A 26,350-nucleotide genomic window follows, 5' to 3' on the forward strand; every position below is an offset into this window, starting at 1 on the left:
AGCACCTCGTACGACACGGGGCCAGTGACCCTGGTGACTGTGGCGGGTACCCATGCTGGGCCTGCCCCAAAATTCTTTGCGTACACTGGGTCCTGGGCCTCAAAGGTCCGGGGGTTCCTGCCTTCCCCCACCACAACCTCATCCTGAGCTCTATCGGGGTGAAGGCGGTCCAATCTGATTGCAAGGCGCCGACCCATTAGTAGTTCAGCGGGGCTCCGGCCAGTCGTTGAGCTGGGGGTGCTGTGCTGTGCTAGGAGGAATGTGGCAAGGCGGTAGTCCCAGTCCCCTTGCGTCATGCGGCGAAGGGTGTCCTTGGTGGTCCGCACCATGCGTTCTGCTTGGCCATTGGTGGCAGGGTGGAATGGCGCTGAACGGATGTGGCGGATGGCGTTCTGCGCTGTGAAGGTTTGGAATTCTCCTGACGTAAATGCAGTCCCGTTGTCTGAGACGAAAGTGTCAGGGAGCCCGTGGGTTGCAAACAGCCTGCGTAGTACCCGGATGGCTGCGGATGTGGAAGTGGACGGTACCAGTGCGACTTCCAGCCATTTGGTGTAGGAGTCCACCACTATGAAGAATGTTTTCCCCTGAAAGGGGCCAGCGAAGTCCACATGCAGGCGTGACCATGGTGCTCGGGCGGACTCCCAGGACTGGACTGGGGCCCTTGGGGGATCTGGGCGGGATTCTTGGCAGGCCTGGCAGTGTTTGACCCAGGCCTCTATCTCTCCGTCGATCCCTGGCCACCACACATAACTCCTGGCAAGGGCCTTCATTCTTACTACCCCTGGATGTGTCTCATGTAGGGCTGTGAGGACCCTTTTGCGGAGGGGCTGGGGAACAACGACCCTGCTTCCCCATAACAGGCACCCCTTGTGGGCTGACAGTTCATGTTTGCGGGTTGTGTAGCCAGCGAATTCTGGCCCAGGGCTGCTGCTGGGCCATCCCCTCCACACCCAGTCCAGGACCCGGGAGATGACCCTATCTTTCTTGGAATGGTGTGCAACTTCTTGTGCCTGAATGGGGCGGTCGGGAAGCAGCTCCAGGCTCATAACCTCTTGTGCAGGTGCTGGGTCAGGGCCTGTTTCCGGTAGTGGTAGCCTGCTGAGGGCGTCCGCATGGCCCATTGCCTTCCCTGGGCGGTGAATCAGTGCATACTGGTAGCTGGCAAGGAAAATTGACCACCTGAGGACGCGAGGAGACAGCACTTGGGGGGTCTGCTTTTCAGGGGCAAACAAGCCAAGCAACGGCTTGTGGTCAGTCACCACGGTGAAGGGCCGCCCGTACAAGAAATCATGGAATTTTTTTACTCCCTTCACGATTGCCAGACCCTCCTTGTCTATTTGCGAGTAGTTCCGCTCGGTTGCGTTGAGTGTCTGGGAAAAGTACGCCACTGGTACCTCTCTTCCATCCGGGAGTTGGTGTCCCAGGACAGCGCCAATGCCATAGGGTGAGGCGTCGCATGCTAGCACCAACGGCAGCCTCTCGTCGAAGTGTGCCAAGACCGAGTTTGAGACAAGCAAGTCCTTGACTGCCTGGAATGCAGCCTCCTGGCGCTGGCCCCACACCCAAGGGGCCCGCTTGTCCAGGAGTCTGTGTAGGGGCTCTGCTACCGCCGCCTTGTGGGGAAGGAAGGAATGGTAAAAGTTCAATAGTCCCAAGAAGGCCTGAAGTTCAGTCTTGCTCTTGGGTGCTGGGGCATCACAGATGGCCCGTACCTTGTCCCCAGTCGGGTGGACCCCTTCTGCGTCCACCATAAATCCCAGAAAGTCCACCTGAGGCACTCCTAGTAGACATTTTTCCCGCTTCACTTTGAGACCCGCCGTCTGGAAACGGTGCAGAACAGTGCGGAGGCGGTCCTCAAACTCCTCTGGTGTGGGCCCGGCAATCAACACATCATCGAAGAAGGGGGTGACGCCAGGAATCCCTTTAAGGAGCGAGTCCATTAGATTCTGGAATATGCCTGGTGCCACACTGACACCGAATTGCAGCCGCTTTACCCTGAACGCTCCTCTGTGCGTCACAATCGTCTGTGCCTCTGCTGTGGCCTCATCTACTGGCAGCTGTTGATATGCTTGGGCCAAGTCCAGCTTGCCAAAAATTTTCGACCCAGCCAGGGTGGCAAGGACATGGCTGACCACTGGCACTGGGTATGCATGGGCCGTGAGGGCCTTGTTTATGGTACATTTGTAGTCTGCGCAGATGCGGACTGAACCATTGGGCTTGACGGGTGTGACGATTGGGGTTTCCCAGGGGGCATTAGGCACCGGCTCCAGCACTCCTTGCTCCACGAGCCGGTCCAATTCCTCGTCTATACGGGGTTTCAGGGCGAACGGGACCCGGCGGGCCTTGAGCCTGACCGGTCGTACTGCGGGGTCAAGCTGTAGAGCAATGGGGGGGCCCGTATACTGTCCCAATTTTCCATCGAAAACCCCTGGAAATTCCTTGCAGATGGCGTCCACGTCCACTTGTAAGGTAGTGTGGTTCACCCCAGTGATGGCTAGCCCCAGTGGTCCAAACCATGCCAATCCCAGTAAGCTAATGTAGGGGCCCTTGACCACGAGCAAGTCCAGTTGCCGCGTCCGCCCTCGGTATTGCACCCTGAAGGTCCCCACCCCCATTGTGGGTACCTTACGTTTCTGGAAGTCCCGGAGGGTGAATGGGGCCGGCCTGAGTTTGGGACCCCCAGTAGGACACAGTTTCCTTAAGGTCCTTGCCGAGATTATGGATAGAGTTGAACCCGTGTCAAGCTCCATGCGGCATGGGGCCCCCTCTATCTGTACCTCTACATAAATTTTCTCTACGTTGGGGTGGGGCAACTGGTATACCTGGCAGTCCGTGAGCTCCGTCGAGTTGCCTTGGTGCGTTGGGCCCCGGGACCTGGGGCTCTTGGATTGGTCATCTGATGCCTGGCGTTGGGTGGGCCGAGCTCGACACACCCGGGCGATGTGTCCCAATTTTCTGCACTGCCTGCACTCTGCGTTGCGGAAACGGCAGGTCCTCCTCTCGTGACTTTCCCCGCAGCTTGCGCAGTTCCCTCCTTCTCGTCGAGGCCGCTGTGGTATGTGGGCTGCTTGAGTGCGCTGCTGTACTCGGTGCACCTCCTCCCTGTCAGATCCTGAGTCATCGGTGAGGTCTTCATGGTGGACCCTCGGTTGGGGTGGCAGGCTCGGCTGTGCCTCTTGCGTCGACCTCTTGGCAGCTTCCGTTGCCAGGGCCTCCTCCAGCGCGACCTGGAACGTTAGGTCCTTCTTGGCGTAGAGGCGTCGTTGCAGCTTCTCATCCTTCAGGCCACCGACGAGGCGGTCACGAAGCATGTTCTCCAGCTCTGAGAAGTTGCAGAACCGGGCAGCTTGGCGGAGAGAGGTCACAAACCCAGTTATGGTTTCCCCAGGGGCTTGCCGCTTTGCGTAGAAGGCATTTCGACGAGCCACCACTGAGGGCTGTGGCGAAAAGTGCCCCTTCAGCTGTTCCATTATTGTTTTGTATGGAACAGTAGCGACGTCTTCAGGTGCAAGGAGAGCCCGGGCGATTTCAAATGTCTCCTCTCCGCAGATGCTGAAGAATATCGCCCTCTTCTTGGCGTCTTCTTCATCGGTGATCCCTTTGGCTTCTAGAAGGAAGGTGAAACGGGAGGCGTACGCTTCCCAGTCTCCAGATGCTGGGTTGAACGGCGAGAAGCTGCTGTCGGTTGCCATTCTGAGTTCCTTGTGTCCCGGAGCTGAAGCCTGGATACACGGTGCGAGGCAGCGGTGCGGCAGGTGGCGGTGCTGCGGTGCGGTGTGTGGCAGTCAGCTCAGCGGGATCCCATCCTCGTCGCCAGTGAAATATACTCAGAGTCGCAAAGTGATTTCATGCTCTTTATTCAGCTCATAGTGGTGAGGAGGAATGAATGGGAGTCCCCTCACAGTATCTGCTTTATACACATTATTTACACAATGGGCTGCACATGATTGGTTAATTCTGGAATTCTACTGTAAGCCAATCAGGTTGTGGATTCACTTATATCTGGAGCATGATTGGGTGGTTCCTGCCAACCAATCATACTGCTGCATTGTTCTTGGACCAATCAGACTGCTGAAATTTGGATCCTATTGTTCTAGGACCAATCAGACTGCTGCAGTTTGGATCCTATTCAACTCAGTACATAACACCAGGACAGGTTAGTTTCTGCTCACACTCTTCTCTAACCTCCATTCAGACAAGCAAGAGCCATTAACAGAGTTCAAAGACACATGCTAGCCAGGCAAAAACTCCTGGGGTGCAAAGGACGGCCAGGGAGTTCTGGGGAGAGTTTTGAGGACCAGATAGAGAGTCTTATTTGACATCTGGAGTGAGGTCCTCCATCCCTAGTCCCATGGATTGTGGGAGACAGTGATGGAATGAACATTGAGATGTTGAAGAGAGATGCAGCAAATTGTAAAGTGAGTTGTGAACAACCTGGGAAGTAGAGAAATGGGTAGGACCTGCAGTCAGGGCTGGCCCAAGACATTTTGGCTCCTGAGGTGAGCCACAACACTGCACACAAACCCGCTCAGGAAGAAGGAGTGAGTAGAGCTCTACATTGGGAACAACTGGGGAATAAAGGTTGAGAATGGGGGCAGGGATTCAAGTCAACCTTACCGGGTGGTTGAAGTGGGAATCAAAGACCACCGTGAGGGGGGCTGCTCTGAATCATGTGTGGTGGGTGCAGACCCCAGAGGGCAGCCCCTCTCCCTTTCCTCTCTAGGGGTGGGAAGAGACCAGCAGTGCCTCCTATATGCTGAGAGGCCATTGTAGAGAAGGCACAGCAGGGGCTACTGAGGAGGAGGCAGATCTGACCTCCAGTGAGCACGATGCAGCTGTAGGTGCCACCACAATAGTAAGCAATGCATTCCTTGGAGGCCACATGTCCTGCACCTGTGGAACCTGCCACCCAATGCGGTCACCTCACCTTGCCTCATGGTTGGGCCAGCCCTGCCTGCAGTTCTTTGGGGGAAGGGAACACGCTTCTGAGATTCTCCATATCCTGCAAATAAGATGGGCGCCAGGACTGAACTTGAGTACTAGAGCCTCAAAGCTGACATTCAATTCTTGTCACAGGGATTGGAGGAAAATGTCACCATTACCCAAGCTCCTTCATATTATGGAGACAAGACTGGGTGGATGCCTGTAAACTCAGAGTCAATACCTCAGAAACAAGATTGGAGATTTAGTCTTCAAAACACATGGAATGCCCACTTTTGAAGAAACCTACCAAAGCTTTTATTGTCCTCATTTTGCTGCAGATAGGGCCTTTGAACGGAAACATCCTCAGTAAAAAGAAGTATTCTTAAACATGATTTACTAACTCTTGGGTCTGAAAAGGCATAGCCACTTCATAACAGAGTGTGTCCGAGAAACAATGGTATTTACTGTGAAGTCTTAAGGCCACGGTCTGCTCTGAAGAATGCCGGAGAAGTTGAACTCCCATCATCCTTATGGACCGTGTGGTCAATACCACCGCTGCAAAACACTGTTAGAAATGGCATGTCCATATTTCACCTACATAATCAATATTCAGTTAATTGTACACAGGTCATTTTTGGAACTTGATTCGACAAAGTGCTATGATTCTTCATTGCTGAGACCTCTGACCTCTAGGTCAGAGAAGAGTCTTGTTCTTTAAAAACTTTGGCTTGAAAGGAGGAACATTTTATTTTGGTGTCTTCGGCTTACATGAGCGCTGGTGAACGATCAGCCTGTCTGGCAGGAAGGTACGACCACAAATATTGCATGGAACTAACTGGGCCTGGGCACTTTGCCAGGCAGACTCGTTTAAAGCATCCAGATCATAGTAACCTTTGGCTGGAAAATTAAGAAGAGAAAATATCAGTTTTCATTCTGGAGAGCCATACTCCACTTGCATGGAAAATATTTTCAGGAAATACCTGTTGACTGAGCCTTTCAGTTTTAACTAAATCACAGTCCTTATGAGAGCGAAAACCCACCAAAACTCTGCTTATTGTCTCAGGGGTCAAATAAAGTTAACTACAAACTGAATCATCTTGCATGTACGGAGAAAGCATTTCAGCATGTGCTGTGTTACACATTCTTAACTAATTATTAACACATTTTCCTACACTTAAATATCAGTGAGTTTCACCACTTGGCCTTCTTACAAATGCTGCCTAATGAGCCAATGGGAACTGACCGGAGAGATGGAAGAGAAAAGCACAGAGTGTTCTATATACTTCATTATGCCCTCCCAGTGCTGTTCTTAGGGTCAGCGATCCAATTCTGTTTCATTTTTTGAAGCTGCTTTCATTGTAACGTCGAGGGGAGCTCACACAAAGACCCAGACAGGCAAAAATCTCAATTTAAGTCCATTTTCACCCCACCCCCTGTCGTCCAACTATTGCAGCTGGAGCAGTATCTGCAATTTTTGGCAAGAGATTCAGGGCATTTCAAATGGGCTAATTTGCATCCAAACCCCTGCTTTCTCTTTTTGCCTTAAAATGGGTTTCAAGCCTCTTTTCACCAAGCTACCTCGAATTGAGGTTGTACAGCAACTGTATAAGTTCACACCAACAGCTTCCACACCTTACAGTATAATCCTCCTTGGCAGTGCATAGTGAAAAAATTATAGAGTTTTATTTGAAACAGAGAATAGTTTTCCTTTGCCAAAAGGTATGGTATTTTAGGGAGCAACCTGTGCTATTTTTCTAGAAAAAGAGGTGCCAGAACTCACTAGGAACACCTCCCTTGTTTTATTATAATGGCAACAGCGCCCACCTGAGAGGTGCCAGAACTGAGCTCCAGTTGGAAAAGAAAAGCCCTGGAAAGCTTTATCTATACAGTGGTACCTCGGGTTACATACGCTTCAGGTTACATACACTTCAGGTTACAGACTCCACTAACCCAGAAATAGTGCTTCAGGTTAAGAACTTTGCTTCAGGATGAGAACAGAAATCATGCTGCGGCAGCAGGAGGCCCCATTAGCTAAAGTGGTGCTTCAGGTTAAGAACAGTTTCAGGTTAAGTACGGACCTCCGGAACGAATTAAGTACTTAACCCGAGGTACCACTGTATTTTGCATGCAAGTGACTGAGCCCAAATCTGTTTAAAACTAGTACTTTTAAAACACACACACACACACACACACAAACACGACTCCATTGTTTATATGACAAGTAAAAATACAGATTTTTCCATAAGAACCCCGAGAGCTGTAATGTGATTCACATTCAGTGCTTCATATGAGAGTAAGCCTTAGATCTCTTAATGCGTCTGTTCCTAATATTCCTTTTCACCAACTGGAGTTCCTTTTTTGGCTGAAGCAAGTATTCTTCTCATTTGCAGGAAATGAATGTGTTCTCTATATACTTTGGAACATTCAGGGCCAAACTGCACATTACATTGCAGCCACATTAGCCTGACGGCTACTTCTCCATTGCAAAAAATATATATCCTTTGGGGGGAAAGTGCTTTATGATGGAGACAGGGAGGCTTAACCCTTTCTTTGCTGGTCACTTTCCTCCACTTTAAAAACTCTGTCCGCTGACTGGGGTTGATGGTAGTTGTGGCTGATACAGAGAATGGGCTCCCTGTGATCGTTGCAAAGCATTTTTAAAATAGCAACCAGTTTATATAAGGCAGTTCATAGAGTTTCTGGGGGATCTCAGCTAAGATGGAATCCCAGGACAAACCCATAGTTGGCTTTTGATATGTAAGAGTGGAATCAGCCACAGATTTTCACTCGTATTCAGAGGCCTTGCGGGACTGGGTGGATGATACAGTTGTAAAACCTGTCTAAGATTTTGTTACTTAGTTCTCCAAAGTTTCGGATACCTCTGCAGTTTTCATTGTTTTGGTGTTAATCACAGTACAGTGGTGCCTCGCAAGACAAAAAGAATCCGTTCTGTGATTCTCTTCGTCTAGCGGTTTTTTCGTCTTGCGAAGCAAGCCCATTGACGGATTAGCGGATTAGCGCTATTAGCGGCTTTTAGTGGCTTATCGGCTTACCAGATCAGCTGATAAGCGGCTTAGCGGCTTAGAAAAAGGGGGGGGGGAGGGAAAAAACCCTGCAGGAACTCGCAAGACATTGTCGTCTTGCAAAGCAAGCCCATAGGAGATTCGTTTTGCGAAGCACCTCCAAAACGGAAAACTCTTTCGTCTAGCGAGTTTTCCGTCTTGCGAGGCATTCGTCTTGCAGGACACCACTGTAATCATGGGAAACATGCTTACATTTTTAAGTATCATTTTGGTTTGCTCTGCTTTTCATTTAAAAAGGTAATCCTGCTGTGGGAGAAGCACCCAATGAATGTACTGGTAGCGAAGGATGTTACAAATGTGCAGCCAGATGATTGATGGCGTGGCTTTCGAACAGTGTGGGGCAACACAAATATTACAAAAACAGCTTGAGGCTTGGCAACGTTGTTCCGGTGTCCCTGATCTATATGAAGGCTTGAAAGCCTGGATCTAGATACACATCAAAGAAGCGTTTCAGTTAAACGTGTTGCAACTTTGTATGAGAAATTGGGTTGGCAAAAACGGAACTCCACAATGCCATCTGGTGTCACAGAGTTAGAATGCATAAACAACGTGTATAAAGCGATTTCTCTTTGCCAATGTTGTTGTTGTTTAGTCGTTTAGTTGTGTCTGCTCTTCGTGACCCCATGGACCAGAACATGCCAGGCACTCCTGTCTTCCACTGCATCCCGCAGTTTGGTCAAACTCATGCTGGTAGCTTCAAGAACACTGTCCAACCATCTCGTCCTCTGTGCCCTCCATCTTTCCCAGCATCAGGGTTTTTTCCAGGGAGTCTTCTCTTCTCATGAGGTGGCCAAAGTATTGGAGTCTCAGCTTCAGGATCTGTCCTTCCAGTGAGCGCTCAAGGCTGATTTCCTTAAGAATGGATAGGTTTGATCTTCTTGCAGTCCAACGTAGCTGAGTCCAACATCTAGTTATCTAGATGTTCCTCTTTCACTTTTGTTAATAATAGCTTTTATTAACTTTTCTGCTTTACAATTTCAAATAAACATTTTACAAACTTTAAAATATCCAATGACTTCCCTTCTTCTCTTTCCATGGTTCATTTTACATATCTTACAGCCCTGCATATTTTACTATAACCATTAAAATCAATTGTCCACTATTGCATCCATCAATAATTATATACTCTGTTGAATTTATATTCTAGGAGTTCCTCTTCCAAATGCTAGAATGGGGAAAGTTGAAAACCATCCAATTCTAAGCAGTGCTTTCCCCCCCTGAAGGGTACACAACGGTATACAGTACTGCCACCATTTTGGGAGAGGGAGGAAGGAGGTGGAAGGGCTCTTGGACCCTTTCAGAGCATCGCGCCTCCTTTCCTAAGCTGGCCAAATGTTTCTGGGCTTGGGGAAGGAGGCACAATGTTCTGACAGAGTCCCAGAGCCCTGCTGCCTCCTTTCCAAAGTTGGGCAGGCTTTGGGAAGGTAGCAGGAGGGCTCTCCAACCCCATTAGAGCATCGCATCTCATTCCCCAACCCCGGGAAACATTTGCCCAGCTCAGTGAAAGAGGCATGATGCTCTGACAGTCTCCTGTAGCTCTGCCACCTCCTTCCCAAACCCGGGCAACAGAGGCCTCTTCACCTGGGCGGCAACGCTCAGCTCACTAGGAGTGTCTCCACCCCCATCGTTTGGCCCGGACACTGAGGTCCAGCTCCGAAGACCTTCTGGTGGTTCCCTCACTGCGAGAAGTGAAGCTACTGGGAACCAGGCAGAGGGCCTTCTCGGTAGTGGCGCCCGCCCTGTGGAATGTCCTCCCATCAGATGTCAAGGAAATAAACAACTATCTGACTTTTAGAAGACATCTGAAGGCAGCCCTATTTAGGGAAGTTTTTAATGCTTGATGCTTTATCGTGTTTTTAATATTCTGTATTTTGATATTCTATCGGGAGCAGCCCAGAGTGGCTGGGGAAACCCAGCCAGATGGGCGGGGTACAAATAAATTATTATTATTATTATTATTATTATTATTATTATTATTAGTGGGTGGGGGAACATCAAGCAGCTAACCCATCCTCACTGCCCAGCCTTGATGTCAGGCCATGTCCCTCCCCCATGTTCTGTCCCATTTTCTTGCTTGTTGGTGAGTACCAGCACCTCCCCCCCCCCCCGAAAAAAGCAGTGCTTCTAAGAAGAGAAGAAGAAGAGTTTGGATTTGATATCCCACTTTATCACTACCCAAAGGAGTCTCAAATCGGCTAACATTCTCCTTTCCCTTCCTCCCCCACAACAAACACTCTGTGAGGTGAGTGGGGCTGAGAGACTTCAGAGAAGTGTGACTGGTCCAAGGTCACCCAGCAGCTGCATGTGGAGGAGCGGAGACGCGAACCCAGTTCCCCAGATTACAAGTCTACCGCTCTTAACCACTACACCACACTGGCTCTCTAAGCCTCTGGAAAGTCATTATTACCAGAAGGAGCAATTCCTACAGCACACTGCCACGTTTTTGAAGCTTATACCAATTCAATGTAAACCCTTTCCAGAGGTGATGTTATCAGCTACCTTTTCAAGGTCTGTGCTGGGCAGAGGGGCACTTAGGTAATTTTAGTCTCTAGTCATAACTGCCTGGTGGCAGGGGGTGCACGCTCTTTCGATGGCGATGTAGTTAATCTCCCTTCAATCCGTTGCCTTAGCCAGTCCAGTCCTGTTGCATTTGGGGGCACTTCTGAACAGATCCCAAACTTCTGTTCTCAAGTGCTTCCTGATGGCACCTCTATTGATGGAAGACTATGTGCCACAGAATTTGGTGGCTCCAAGTGTTATGCTAACATGTGAATGAGTATAATTAACAGGCCTTTGGCAATATAGGCCGAGATCCACCTCACAACCCCTGCCAGCAGAAGCACTGTGCAAGGGCTTCCAGTTGCATCATGGGGCTTCCACACTCATCCCCCAAAATTGGCTGGGGGTGGTGTTTTTGGGGAGCACCCCCAGAACAGCATGCAGCGGGAGGGGGAATCATTCCAGCCATAGGAGCCATCTCCAAGGGGCCAAGGTCTCTTTGGCCCCCCCTCAATAAAATATATTGGGGGGCTGGGCCTCCCCAATGGTGTGCGCCCCCCCAAAAAATATTGACACCTCTGGTTCTGGCTGGCAAGCTGATATGCATACGCAGACAGAAACTTTTAATAGCGAGACACTGACTTCCACACTATAAATCCCATTGATTTTGTTAAATGAGAGAAGACTTGAAACCAGGGAAATGGCATAGCTTTGATCGGTTAAAGTAAAAATTAACGTGCAAGGTTTTCACAGATGTTTATGCTGCCCCTTCTCCTGCTGTCTCTGTGTTTATCTTTCGAGATGGTAACTTACCTCCTATGGATACGACCTCTGGCTTCTTGGGTTCGGGTCGTCTTAAGTGTTTTGGCAGCTGATCATTCTCAATGTGCCATTTTTTCAGACATTGTGGTTCATGGATGCTTATGGATTGAGTTCCATACTCTCGGCCGCAAATGTAGCAAATAACGGTTGGGGGTCGCCGTATAAATGCAGGCTGTGGACAACAAGCTCAGTTAAAAGAAAGGCAATTGATTTTAGAAAATCATTTAAAAACCAAGCAGTCTGTGCTGTTGAAAAGAATCCCGCTGACAAAGTGGAGGATGGAGATGCAGGGTGTTTATGCTTTATAACACATTTTAATAATGTGCCTGCAAAATATGGATTCAGTTGCGAATTCCTGGCGGAAAATTCACACCTGTTACTATATTTAGTTGTGAATTGGTTAATATTAAGAGCTTTCAAATGGGCTCTTTAGGAACAAATGGTCCTTTGAAATTTACTTTGGAGATGGCAGGCAAACTTCAAGATAATGTTGGTAAGAAAGGGACTTAAGATCATAGCTTCTTGGGTTATTGCAAAAAAACAAACAGAAAGGTGTAGCTTGTTTCTGGATAATGGTTTGCAGAGGGTGCTTGTTTAAACAGTATGATAAATGGCATACCGTCCAACTTTTTCAAATACGTAAAAACGAGGATGCGTGTCTTCCGGGAGAGTCATGTGACCTGTGCTGTGATCTCGCTCCAGAAAAAAGTACTTTTTGTGTTGAGAAACCGCGGTGCAAAAGCGTGGCACCCAAAATGGCTGCCATGATGTCAAGTGAAAAAATGGGGTGTCCCGTTTTTTCCAGAGCACTTGGTGAGTATGATGAATGACTTCTACTAAGCTGGACCATGGTCTACCTAGTCAAGTACCCACAATTGTGACTGGAAACAATTCTTGAGGGGCTTACTTATGTGATCTTTCTCAGTGTAAGTACGAAAGAGCCTTTAGCTGAAATTTTGAGAGCCAGTTTGGAATCTTATAAATGCAAGGCATGAGTTCTTCTACAGGAATTCCCAACCTTTAGGGGCCAGGGCAGAATGGGAAAATTAGAGAAAACTGAAGAAAATGTGATGGGCTGGAAGTTTCCCTTTCAGTAGAAGGAGAATGGGAGAGTTTATTCGTTTCTCAGTCTCAGTTTCGAGAATTTGTATATGCTACTACAACAATAGAGGGACACAGGTGGCGCTGTGGGTTAAACCACAGAGCCTAGGACTTGCCGATCAGAAGGTTGGCGGTTCGAATCCCCATGATGGGGTGAGCTCCCGTTGCTCAGTCCCTGCTCCTGCCAACCTAGCAGTTCGAAAGCACGTCAAAGTGCAAGTAGATAAATAGGTACTGCTCCGGCGAAAAGGTAAACGGCGTTTCCGTGTGCTGCTCTGGTTCGCCAGAAGCGGCTTAGTCATGCTGGCCACATGACCCAGAAGCTGTATGCCGGCTCCCTCGGCCAATAAAGTGAGATGAGCGCCGCAACCCCAGAGTTGGCCACGACTGGACCTAATGGTCAGGGGTCCCTTTACCTTTACCTTTACTACCCCAATAAGGCATGGTTTAAACCATTGGCAGCACATGGAGTTGGCATTTCTGTCAGGCATTGGCATCCTCCAAGGTGCCCCACTGCCAAGCCCCAGAGCTTCCAGGCCCCAGTCTTCCTCTTGATGTTGCTGTCCCCACCCCCTGATTCCTGTCACTTCCGGCAGAGACAAAGAGGAAAGAGATGGAACAATACGGTACATCACCTGAAAAAAAGATTTGCTGTTGACTGCTGAATCCTCCCCCCCCCCTCTGGCTTTGCATGTTATACCACAATTTCCTTGCCTTTCTTTGACACACAGAAGCAAACATAATTCAACTTGCCTCCCACTGTAACCAGGCCAAGCATGCCCTTAAAATTGTTTTCTTCTTTTGGACATATTGGATGGAATGACCACAAAAGCTATTGTTATGGGGGGGGGAATGTGGGGGGAGGGTTGGTAGGCTGTACGGCAGGGCCCCTTCTAATTCCTGCATCCAGCATGGATTCAGTTCCTGGAACAGCTGGACTATCGGCATAAGTATGGGTCGTTGAGGTAACAAAGGAGGTGGCTCTGTGCCAGAAGATACAGGAGTATGTCTCCCTCCCTCAACTGTCTGTTCATTAGAAAGACAAAGAGTTGGGAGCTGAGTGATGTGAGCTAGAAGCTGGAAGGAAGGAGCAGGCTGCAAAGCCAAGGAGCAAGAGCCATGCCTGATTTCTGTTGGAATCCAAGGCCCTCTTGGTGTGTTAATGTTGTGAATCCCTCCATCATAGGCTCAGGTTGTACATACGAGTAAAGAAACCATATATCATAGAGACACCACAGTCTCCACTGTCCCTCATTCCAAAGGACCGGAGTGGTGTGCAACACTATTTTTCTCCTGATGAAAGGTTTTTACAATGAAATAATGCTGGAAATTGGGAAGCGGGTGGCGCTGTGGGTTAAACCACAGAGCCTAGGACTTGCCGATCAGAAGTTCGGCGGTTCGAATCTCTGCGACAGGGTGAGCTCCCATTGCTCGGTCCCAGCTCCTGCCAACCTAGCAGTTCGAAAGCACGTCAAAGTGCAAGTAGATAAATAGGTACTGCTCCAGCAGGAAGGTAAACGGCGTTTCCGTGAGCTGCTCTGGTTCGCCAGATGCGGCTTAGTCATGCTGTCCACATGACCTGGAAGCTGTACGCCGGCTCCCTCGGCCAATAAAGCGAGATGAGCTCCGCAACCCCAGAGTCGGCCACGACTGGACCTAATGGTCAGGAGTCCCTTTACCTTTACCTAATGCTGGAAATTAAGTGCAGAGAAAAGGATAGGAAGTACAGAGGGTTCAAAATTCTGCCCCCCCTCCTCACATTTTGGGAAAACATGGATCCAGTGGCTCAACTTCTAATGATAGCATAGAACAGACTTTGTCAACCTTTGCCCTCCAGATGTTTTGGCCAACAAATGGCCATTGGGAGTTGTAGTCCAAAACATCTGGAAGGCACCAGGTTGGCAAAGACTGAAGTAGAAAAAGATTTGGACCTTTGGTTCTGTGCAGTGACAGAGAAAAGACTACAGGCCAAAATATGCTTTTATTTTGGAAACAGGCATAGAACAGGGAAAAGACAGCAGATGGCAGCACCAGATAGTCAAGATACAACCAATGAAATTTCAGAATGAAATTTTTACCATATATTGACAAAGAGAGCAATGAAAAAGACATCAAAAGCGTACAGTTGTGATTTATGCAGGAAATGGAGAAATATGCCCTACAAAATAACTGTGCCCCCTTTCTTTGCAGCGTGGAACTGGATTGTGAGACTATCTGTCTAAGGGTTGTTTACATTTCCATTGCAGCAGTAAGCCGGATTTGAGAACAGGGCTATCAAAACTGACCAGCACAGCCAAAGTCTATGAGGCTTAGGCTGTTTACTGAAGATATAATCAGGCTTAGTTAATCCAAATGAGCCCATTCATTCCATTACCAATTGGATTACAAAATAACAACTTTGGCCTAACAAACTCATTACAGGCAAACTGGCTTGACTCTACAATTCAGGAAACACTTGGTGAGGGAATCAGAAGAAAATGAGGTCTAGCATAACAATGCAATGGGACAAATTTATTGTCCTGCTATGGGCACTGTGCCCTGCTTAATTGAGGGGAACAGCAATGATTATTCTTCTGACCAGACCTTTTAGAGAGTCCTTCAGAACAAGCGTTCCAAATACATTGTGGAAGTTATGGTCTGCCATCTCTTCAGTCCTGCTCTTTATGGGATGGAAATGTGTATGTGTGAAGACATACCCAATGTTTTCTGTTCAACTCAAACCAGGATCTTCACTAGCCCCAATTCCCTTCCATCTCTATGCTATCACTATCTTTCCCTTCTAATTTGTTGTCCCCTTCAGTCCAACTTTGTAGAGGAAGGCCAACGGCAGTTTCCACTGACCTGTTTTCACGCCTATCAATCTTGTACCTCCATAGATGAATAGAGCGTGTTCTTCAACAACTTGGCTAAGTATGGCTCAAGAGAGCTTGGTTGTAAGTGTCTTTCCCTTTCTCCAGCATTCTATACTTCAAATGCAAACTCGATTGACACACAAAGGAAGCTATCGGTTTTTGAGGGCATACCAAGTTCCTTTGCAGCACAACAATTCCCTGAATCCTCTAATGGGAAGCCGTGACATTTAAACTGGTTTGAAGTTGGTTCAGATTTATAATATAGCTGTGCCACCTTCCCAAATGTTTTGTCTGGCTGACTTCAATGAAGATGCTAATCCCATGAGAAGGTTCAGAGAAAAAAAACAAAGGAAATGCAAGTATTGCAAGAAAATGCCAAGGGAGACAAATTCTTATTGTCATACGCCATAATTCAATAGTATGCCTACAGTGAAATACTTCAGTAAGTCTTTTGTTTTAGGATCCCCTCCCCAAAGCCCTCAAACTCCTTTTTAAACCTGCCATACTTTAAAAAGCTAACATTAAAAAATAGTTATTATAAACAAATAAATTAAACAACTATATGCTAGGATGTTGCTACTACATGAACTTTATATGAACGCATGCACCAAGATGGGTGGGTGGGTGGAAGAAATGGACTCTGAATGTAGTTCTGTGCCCTCATCTGGTTGACGATTGCCCCCTAATTACATAAAGAATTGCCAGTAATAATAGATAGCTGTGAATTCTCTGTAGATTCTTGGGCCATTTTTCGGGTGAAGGTTACAGCAATTAAAAATGGGGGAGTTGGTTAATATCTGAATCCAGTTTTCTTCTTCGTCACTTTCAGATTTAAAATTATAGGATATCGTATTACTCAGATTATTTTTTTGCTTTTTCTTTGTCTTCCATATTCCTTCCCATTTCTCCTTTCATATAGAATTGACCTTTTTTGTTATAAAAGTGGCTAATAACCAGAAAGAGAAGACCAGGAATATATGAAACATAACAATACATCATGAATTGTTGCTATGGAGAACATGGCCAGAGTTTAGTCCTCTCTGCCTTGGCTCACGACAAGAAGAATTACAACTTCTTTCTGACTAGAAAGCCAAGCAACAAACAATGTTGAGACACCTTCTTGAATTCACTCAGCAGTGTCCTTCATGTAATGTCCATTTGTACACTATTTGTGTACAAATGAGTAACTCCCACAAAAGTATCTAATGCTGTTCGACTTTGCACATGTTAATTCAACCTCAGAGAGCTGCAAAGTAAAAACCTCTACTCCAAGGGGATGGATTCTTTGAATTTATAGCACTTAGCAGATGCTCACAGCCTTTTTATTCATATCGGCTGCTTGACAAATATATTTTATCCCCCGAATTCCCATAAATAAATCACAATTAGAGGGCAAGCTGAGGTGAAGGATTCCTTGCAAACTCCGTAGGACGAGAACTGCAAGCATCTGTCCACATCCATTAAACCAACATTCAGAATATATGAAAAGGATTTCATGGGTCCTTTCACAAGCAGAATTATATGTTGGTATGGCTCTAAGTGCTTTTTTTGTTTTAATTATGGTTTCTACATGAGTTTCAGTGGAAAATCTGTGCCATCTGCTTGCCTATATTTGTGCTGCGTCGCAAACTTGAGTTAAGCCACCAACCTTAAACTTGAACATCGTTCCGTCGTTATCTATAGCATTTTAGAAACCAAAAATGTCTAATATGGTTTATATAAACACTGAACTTCATGTTAATTAAATCACTGCTACCAATCACTACAAAAACCATGGTTGTGATGTTTTTCTTATACAAGCAATGTGCTTACTATGAAATCTGCATTTCTGCTGATAACTTATTCAGAACATGGAAAGTGACCCTGGCATCACCTTAGGCTTGTTTAAGGCTACTCACTCATGTATAGTCCCTGAAATGATCTCCTAGCTTGATTGAAGTCAATAGTGAAGGTTTTACCATTAACTTCAACGGCACTGGAATGCCAAGGTGGAATTTGCGCAGGGAACAATTTTGCTTTTTTCGTAGGTGTGATGCCTTCTAATTTACCTTGTCTGAGGTGGAAGACGCAGGCCCAGTGGATCTATGTGATTTAGAGGAGCTGTAGCTTGAAGCCCCTGAACTGGCTTTTGGTTTACAACTCTTTTGGTGTACAGCAAGACGATCTGGAAGAAAAGTACGGCCACAGTGTTCACAGGGTAGGAGCTTGTAACTTTGAGCAGCTGCTGCGTTTTCAGCCATCGTACCGAGAGATCCTCCAGGAAGAGCCTGAGGTTTAACGGGCGGTGGTCTTCTGAGATGTTTGGGCAGCTTATCGTTTTCTATCTGCCACTTCTCCAGGCATTTTGGCTCGTGGATAGGAAGAGATTGTGACCCAAACTCTTTACCACAGATATGGCAGATCCTGAAGCCAGGTCTTCTCGGACGAATGACGGGCCGATCCCACTGATCCTGAGACATGCCCCCAGTACTTGATCGTTTTGATACCACCACAGTCCCAGGTCTCTTCTTCCCAGCACTTGTTTTAAGGGTAGAATTTAAACCCACTCCTGACAAGAGCATGGAAGGATCTGAAACAGTGGATTTTGAAGCCTGTCTTAAAGACGAGCTGGTGGAGATATTAGCAAGGACTTTTCCAGCATTGGGCAGTGTTTTATTGTGTTTGCTCAGAGTCTTTTTCATTAAAGCCGTTTCCATGAAGTCAACAATGTTCCATTAACAGGATGTCTGGATTTATGTAGTGTTTCTTGTTTGGACTTTGTGGTTGTCTTTTGGTTGACCTGTTGTTCCTTTAAAAACAATGAAGCTCTCTGGGATAAAGAGGTACAAGATCCTAAAACAGAGGGCAGCTGTGATAGATCTGAGCACATTTGCAATGTTCTAACACTCCCAGCAATGTTCCCTTTTTGTGGTGTTTTTTTCTGTTTTACTATTTTTTTAGTGTCTATTTTTTTAAATCCTGGAAAAAAATAGGAGGAATATGTATGTAAAAACACAGTAAGTTGTAGGCAGATGTTTAATTTTTTTAAAACATTTTTTTAAAAGAGAGAGAGAGAGAGAGTAAAATAACTAGTGTAGCCAAATCAGTGGCGTAGCGTGGGTTGTCAGCACCCGGGGCAAGGCAAGTAATTTGCGCCCCCTAACCCGTGGATTTGCGCCCCCTAACCCTAACCCCCAGATGTTGCGCCCAGTGCGGCCGGCCCCCCCTGCACCCCCCACGCTACGCCACTGAGCCAAATGCAATATTTTTATGTTGAGCATTTCTGCATATATAACATTTCAGCTGCAATCTGTACACACTTACCTGGGAGTAAGCCCCACTCACCACTGTGGGGCTTACTTCTGAGTAAGCATGTATAGGTTTGTGCTTTTGCGTGGTTTTTGTCGGTCACCTCACTGTCATTCTTCCAAACATTTTTTTATTATTCTGCATTCATAGCAATAACTATTGGTGTTGCCACATTGTACAGCCTCGTGTGTTACATTAAGTTGATTCTGTACAAGACAAAAGAAATAAAACACCTGTAATAATAAGACAAAGCAAATCTTGTCCATAACACTGAGAAGGCACAGTAGCTACTAAAACATTTGTCTGTTGCATTTGCCTGAATTCATAAGTCAGACCCTCCAAGTGTCCCTATTTTCCAGGGACAGTCCTGGATTTACAGAAGCCATCCTGGTTTCTTATTTGATCTCGGAAAGTCCTGCTTCCCTTGTCATCTTATAATAGCAATGGCACCCACTTGAGAGGTGCCAGAACTGAGTTCTGGCGAGTTCCAGCTGCAAAAAAGGCCCTGGATGTCCTGTTTTCATCAGAGAAATGTTGGAGGCTATGGAGTTATGCGACTCCCAAGCTGAGGAGATAAGTAATTATACAACTTTTAGAAGACATCTGAAGGCCGCCCTGTACAGGGAAGTTTTTTTAAATGTTTAATGTTTTATTACGTATTTATATATGTTTGAAGCCACCCAGAGTGGCAACCCAGTCAGATGGGTGGGGTATAAATAAATAACAAATATTATTATTGTTGTTGTTATGGAACAGGACATCCCTATTCTCATTGGAGAAATGTTGGAGGATACGTAAACCATATAACCGGGAAGTTGTTTCAACTAACAGTCAAAACATTATACACACACAGACATATATATACGAATAATATTTCCTTCTCATATGTACAGTGGTACCTCGGGTTACATACGCTTGAGGTTACATACGCTTGAGGTTACAGACTCCACTAACCCAGAAATAATGCTTCAGGTTAAGAACTTTGCTTCAGGATGAGAACAGAAATCATGCTCCGACAGCGCGGCGGCAGTGGGAGGCCCCATTAGCTAAAGTGGTGCTTCAGGTTAAGAACAGTTTTAGGTTAAGAACAGACCTCCAGAAAGAATTCAGTTCTTAACCCGAGGTACCACTGTATATGTCTTTTTGAAGAGTTGATCTCTTGGAATTGTTGTTACAAACTGATACATCGGTGTTCCTTAATTGCAATGTTTTCCTGTCATGGAAGACATTGCTAGTTCCTGTGATGTTCCCCACAGCAATTCCATTGATGGAACGCTGCTAGCTAGACATCAGAATGTGTGGCTTAAGTATTTTCTAGTGGGTTGCCATTTGCGGTATAGTTAGGAAGCGAATGATATGTTTAAAGCATTTGCATATCGTGGCGAACTATCCTTCTTGCCCTCGACGGCTGCTGTAGTAGTTGTAATAACGGTAAAATAATAAACGTGGTTCAGTAAGTAGTAATGCAACTTGAATGTGCCCCAAACTTTTTTTAGGAGGCCCCAGATAATTGTGAGCAAGTGAAACCTTTTTCAAGTCACGGAGAAAGAAAAGGCAAAGCTTACTAGAGGGTCATGGGAAAGGAGTATCTCGGAACATTACCTGTGTTTCACCCAGCTAAGGCTTTATCCACCAGTCCATTTTCCACGGATAGATGTGTATCATGGATGATCAAGCTGTTCCCCTTTACAATAATTTCAAGCAGTAATTCAGGCTCTGGGGTAAAGAATGTTGAATGAGTCAAGCTATGAATCAGTCAAGAAGAGAAACCATAAACAACCTGTTAACAATATAGCCTCTTGTTGGACTTCCAAGATCTCTGCTGGATACGTTTCATAATAGATTTATGCTTTATTTGGGGGATTACACCATTTGGTCTCTTTTCCTTTCTGCCAAGTTGGAAATGTCCTGTAAGTTCACATCCGTAAATCTGAAACCCTCCATCATGTTCCCCGTCGACTAGAAAGCGTATAAGGTTTTTAAAAGTAAATTAACTTTTCTCTATAAAAGGCATGACAAAGTGTAGCTCTCTTTCTGAACGCGAAGACAAAAGCGAGCGGTAGCCAAATATGGGTCATCATTCTTCTTTTGGACAATACTTGAGCCATCGGCAGTCCTCCGCGATGGCCTTAATTCATAAACCATGTGCTTTTAATGAAAATAAATTTCAACGTAATGGACTATCTGGATCCAAATAAGACAATGCATAGAAATACAGAAGCTCATCTAGATGCTGCCAGAAGGCGCTACTTCATATGTAATATCTCACAACCGAAGAGCAACTAATCCAAATTTAGTTCATCTACATTTCAAAAAAAATATTCTATGAGGAAGAGCTCTCCTGTGGTTTAAATTTCCATTAATCTTTTCAAAGTCTCTCACAATATGGTTCTCACTAATCTCCAAGAGTAGCCTCTTCTCTAAGCAGTAATCCTAATGGTTCAGTGAAGTGCTTAGGGGCGAGAGGAAATATGACAGTCAGCTAAAATGTATAGATTTCATGTGAGGGAAAACTCCACAGGAAAAGGATTCTTTTGTTTGCTTCATGGATGTCTTTGGATATAAAACTCATGTACATACACATGAGGGCTCTTTAGTTTTTTCCCTCCATTGATCTGTAAAAAAATTATCTGTAAAAAAGAGGTTCTCTCTTCCCCCATCTCTCAGGATCCCACCAGGTATAAATGCTTCACAGAAATCCATCTGTCAGTCCTGCGTCCTTTTAACACTGATTTGGGTTGAAAGAAACGTCGCCGTGCCCGCTTGGTAATTAGATCAGCCACAGTGCCGCAATCCATTTTGATTTCTATTCAATAGGAATTTTGCTAGGGAAAGCCCCTTGAAAAGAATGCAGGCAACCCCCTACCTGTGTGCGACTGTGTAAATGCATGGCGCTGGGAAATAATTACCGTATTTTTTGCTCTATAAGACTCACTTTTCCCCTCCTAAAAAGTAAGGGAAAACGTGTGTGCATCTTATGGAGCGAATGCAGGCTGCGCAGCTATCCCAGAAGCCAGAACAGCAAGAGGGATTGCTGCTTTCACTGCACAGCAATGGCTTCTGAGATTCAGAATATTTTTTTTCTTGTTTTCCTCCTCCAAAAACTAGGTGCGTCTTGTGGTCTGGTGCGTCTTATAGAGCGAAAAATACGGTACATTCATATCAGGTAATGGTGAGAGAGAGCTGAAGGGTCCTCATGCATAGCTGTCAAGGTTTCCCTTTTTTAAAGGGAAAGTCCCTTATTCTGAATAGGATTTCCCTTTAAAAAGGGGGAAAGTTGACAGCTATGTCCTCATGGCGTGTGGGGAGACCCTTCCCAGAGCCGAAAGAGGGCTTCAGTGAGAGCAGAGAAGAGACTGGTGATACAGCGGGGCTTTGTTTAGGCTGCTCAGCCTCCATGCCAAACAGCACTGTAAAAGTAAAAAAGTAAAGGACCCCTGGATGGTTAAGTCCAGTCAAAAGTAACTATGGGGTTGCAGCACTCATCTCGCTTTCAGGCCGAGGGAGCTGGCATTTGTCCACAGACAGCTTTCCAGGTCATGTGGCCAGCATGATTAAACTGATTCTGGTGCAACAGGACACCGTGACGGAAACCAGAGTGCACAGAAACGCTGTTTACCTTCCTGCTGCAGGTGTACCTATTTATTTACTTGCACTGGTGTGCTTTCAAACTGCTAGGTTGGCAGGAGGTGGGACAGAGCAATGGGAGCTCAGCACGTCGCGGGGATTCAAACCGCCGACCTTCCAATTGGCAAGCCCAAGAGGCTCAGTGGTTTAGACCACAGCACCATTGTAGTGCAGCAGTAACAGCGTTCCTGCACTTCCTCCAGCCTCCCAGCCCCAGAGCTTCAATTCCAATTGTGGATATTTTAGTTGCAGTATTTTTTATCTGGAGTGGAGTGAGAGGAGCAGAGAGATCATTTAAAGGCTCTTTAGAGGGTGCTCCCTACTTTTGCAAATTTCACTTATGTGAGTGTGGCACCAGAACGTAATCCCTACCTAAGTGGGGATTCACCTTACCTGCCTTCAGACTGAAGAATGGAAGAACAACCAAGTTCTTAAAGTGTTTTAGGAGTATCATGATATATCATTGCACAGAAGCACCCACAAACAAACAAACAAACAAACAAACAAAACTCCTTCAGCTTTAACTGTGAAAAAATTGTATTGCTGACTTTAGATTCCTTCCTTTTGTTTTTGGAAATTTATTGGTTTCTTGCTGCTTATCGGCAGATACATCAATATGACTTCACAAGCTTCAGAGGTCCAGATTTTCCACACTGGCAAACAATCAAACAAACATTGGCCAGTACCTCTCCTCTCTGGAAAAATATGCAGTGTAACTTCATTTTTGCTGCTTTGATTTTTCAAATCATGAGATGTAGCTAAAGATACAAAAAGGCCTTGCTGAAAGGCCTCTGATTATTTTAATCATTTCCTGCGGGTTGCTGAGGAAGACTGAAATCTCTGTTTAGACCCATCAAAATAGCTACAGTCGTACCTTGGTTTTCGAACAGCTTAGTTCTCGAACGTTTTGGCTCCTGAACGCCGCAACCCTGGAAGTGAGTGCTATGGTTTATTAACGTTCTCTTGGAAGCCAAACGTCCGATGGGGCTTCCGCAGCTACAGATTGGCTGCAGGAGCTTCCTGTAGCCAATCAGAAGCCACACTTTGGTTTTCAAACGTTTTGGAAGTCGAATGGACTTCCAGAACAGATTCTGTTTGACTTTCAAAGTTCGACTGTATATTGTTCTTTTATACATGCTGTTAAATTTTTTTTAAGCAGTGTTTAGACAAAGAAAAAAGAAAAAAGGACAAGTGTGACACTATTGGCCATTGTCAGAATTGACTTGGAAGTTCCATAAAGGAAGGAATGCAGTTTTGCTAGGGTGAGGGGATGGCTCAAAGTGATATTGTGTTTCTTCTACGGCAGAGTAGGGATTCGTGGATCACATGAATTGCCGGTGCTCTCTATATTTTGGTCTTTTTAATGTTTGATGCCTTCTGGCAGTTCCCTCACTGCGAGAAGTGAGGTTACAGGGAACCAGGCAGAGGGCCTTCTCGGTGGTGGTGCCCACCCTGTGGAACGCCCTCCCATCAGATGTCAAGGAAATAAACAACTACAGTGGTGCCCCGCAAGACAAATGCCTTGCAAGACGAAAAACTCACTAGACGAAAGAGTTTTATGGTTTTTGAGCTGCTTCGCAAGACGAATTTCCCTATGGGCTTGCTTCGCAAGACGGAAACGTCTTGTGTTTTTTGCAAGTTTGTTTCCTTTTTCTTAACACCGTTAATACAGTTGCGACTTGACTTCGAGGAGCAACTCATAGAATGTGGTGTGGTAGCCTTTTTTGAGGTTTTTGGTGATTTTTGAAGCTTTTCCAAAACTTTTCCGACACCGTGCTTCGCAAGACGAAAAATTCGCTAGACGAAAAAACTCGCTGAACGAATTAATTTCGTCTTGCGAGGCACCACTGTATCTGAATTTTAGAAGACATCTGAAGGCAGCCCTGTTTAGGGAAGTTTTTAATGTTTGATTTTTTGTCGTGTTTTTAATATTTGGTTGGGAGCGCCCAGAGTGGCTGGGTAATCCCAGCCAGATGGGCGGGGTATAAATAAATTATTATCATTATCATTATCATTATCATTATCATTATCATTATCATTATCATTATCATTATCATTATCATTATCATGCTTTTGTATTTCTTGGAAGCCACCCAGAGTGGCTGGCGCAACTGAATCTGATGGGCAGGGCACAACAACAACAATGACAACAACAACAACAACAACAACAACAACAACAACAACAACCTCTGTGATTACATCTAAAGGTCTAACCATCCATGTTACATGCCTTTTACTTCATGGAGGTCGAGTCTCCTGAAATGTTTCTTGTTTTTATGGGGTTTCTGAATTTGATCATGTGTGGTGCAGAGATATCTTCAGTCATCCCCACTAAGCCTTGACTGTTTCACTGCGGGCAACTTCTACTTTGCTCCTAATTTTCACCACTGCAAAAGGGCCCTTGTTTCCTGTCTTGCAGTTCCTCACATAGCAGCACGTCATTAAAATCTGAGGTTTTAGAGAGAAGTATATCATAGTTCCATCCGCTGTGACTTTCATTAACGGATGCAACCAAGATTGTGCATGGTATATTAAATGAAAATCCGTATTTGCCAAAAATAAATAACTTCATCCGGTTGGAAGCCAAACTGTTCTTCTTCAGACTACAAACACAAAGACTTAATTGCTAAATGTCTAATGAAGAAATGGTGCGTGTGTGTTGGATCTGCTTGCTGTGTACACTGTAAATAATCATTTAAGAAGTCCTCTTAATAATTTCCAAATATTCACAGCAATATGAAAGGAAACAAATATACACACTGTAAATAATCATTTAACTAGTCTTCTTAGTAATCTCAGAATATGTTATGCATGGCAGTATAAAATGAAACAAATAATAGGGAAAAATTACCATGATGTTCAAATACATGGTGTCTGACTTTTCTAGCAAAAATGTGTCCCTGGAAATCGTTACAGTTACATGCAGTGGACAGAATTGTCAGAGTTCGCTTTCAAAGAGCTGTTAGTTCTAATTCTGATGATTATGAACACTGTGAACATGGTGAAACATTTGTTTATCGGCTTATATTTTCATGTCATTCGAATGTGATCGTATTATAACTTTTCTACCATTGAAAAGGCAATGGTATGTTTCAGGTTACACAGTGCTCAAAAATGAAGTTCTGTATTTTGCACTAGCTTAATATGATCAGGATTACACTTAAAAATAATTAGTAGAACACTTTATTTTTTCTGTTTGTTACATCTGGCACTGAATGTTACTAGGAGCCAGTGCTGCATCCTCTGGCGTGGCAAAGTGAATAATAATAATAATAATAATAATAATAATAATAATAATAATAATAATAATTCCCTTTTGGTCATTAATAAAACATGAAAGCCCTCAAATAGTTTTCCTATATTACTTCATGAGATAGATACCAGTGATCCTATTAAAATACCAGGAATCTCAAATTTGCAATTTAATTTATTGCAGTGGAGTAAGCCTCTCACTAGTTGCAAACTGCTTAGAGATTATTATTTTTATAATCAAGCATTATATACATATTGGTCAAATAAAATAAATCCTATGCTAAGAACATGCTATACCTATTAAAAGAGGTTCATTGGGATCAATAGCTCAACCTCATCCAAAACAGGGATATGTTTTATTGAGCTGACCTCCCGGTAGTTACATTTCTTCTCTTTGTTCCTTGTTCTTACCTTAAAATCTCAGTACTTAAACTCCCACATAATGATTCCTTTGTGCACACCGAGGAATAAGCAGAAACAAAGCGTTAGGTCTTAGCATATCCTTTCTTATTTAAGAAATTAGTACGTTAGCATCTTGCGTTGCTACAGAAATGGCAAGTTCTCTTTTGTCACTGACCCGTTGCCTAGCTACATATCAACAAAAGTGAATTCACAGTGCTCCTGCAAAGCTGATTGGTCAACTGCATTGTTTGGGAAGTGTGGGAGACAGGTGTATGCGGGAACAATATTTAGAAGTGAACGTAGAAATTTTCCTAAAGTTCATCATGGGGAAACGTGATGGTTTGAATGAAAATTCCCTTTCTCCTGCTCCAACTGCTGCGGAATTATTGAGATGGACTGTGCTGCAGAGATAAGGAGCGAAGGAACTTCAGGCAGAACTTCAGGCTTGCTATTAACACACACTTAACATGTAGAATTCATTTAGAAAATATGTGGATATAT

General features: G+C 45.2%; 1 protein-coding gene across 6 annotated transcripts; it reads right to left on the reverse strand.

The window, feature by feature from the left end:
• Positions 1-5,214: 5,214 nt before the first annotated feature.
• On the reverse strand, positions 5,215-26,021 carry ZNF475 (zinc finger protein 475). Of its 6 annotated transcripts, XM_083464622.1 has the most exons (6): positions 25,859-26,021; positions 20,171-20,313; positions 18,584-18,774; positions 17,329-18,238; positions 11,319-11,499; positions 5,215-5,820 (listed from the first exon to the last, which is right to left on the reverse strand). In XM_083464622.1, exons 4-6 carry the CDS (start codon positions 17,974-17,976, stop codon positions 5,669-5,671), a joined length of 981 nt encoding a protein of 326 aa, XP_083320748.1. In that variant the 5' UTR covers positions 17,977-18,238; positions 18,584-18,774; positions 20,171-20,313; positions 25,859-26,021; the 3' UTR covers positions 5,215-5,668. The 6 variants fall into 6 exon arrangements, with proteins under 6 accessions (XP_083320748.1, XP_083320751.1, XP_083320749.1 ...); XM_083464625.1 differs by lacking the exon at positions 20,171-20,313; XM_083464623.1 differs by lacking the exon at positions 18,584-18,774 and having other exon boundaries at positions 20,171-20,284.
• Positions 26,022-26,350: the final 329 nt, after the last annotated feature.

The sequence above is a fragment of the Podarcis liolepis genome (genome assembly GCF_965112155.1).
Source record: "Podarcis liolepis genome assembly, chromosome: 11".
Lineage (NCBI taxonomy): Eukaryota > Metazoa > Chordata > Lepidosauria > Squamata > Lacertidae > Podarcis > Podarcis liolepis.

Excerpts from the sequence above, each read along its gene's own strand:
- ZNF475 (XM_083464626.1), bottom strand. The coding sequence starts at position 17,976 with ATGGAAACGGCTTTAATGAAAAAGACTCTGAGCAAACACAATAAAACA. Across the intron at positions 11,500-17,328 it reads CGTCTTCCACCTCAGACAAG|CCTGCATTTATACGGCGACC; the intron begins GTAAATTAGAAG and ends TGTTGTCCACAG. Across the intron at positions 5,821-11,318 it reads AGAGGTCGTATCCATAGGAG|CCAAAGGTTACTATGATCTG; the intron begins GTAAGTTACCAT and ends TTAATTTTCCAG.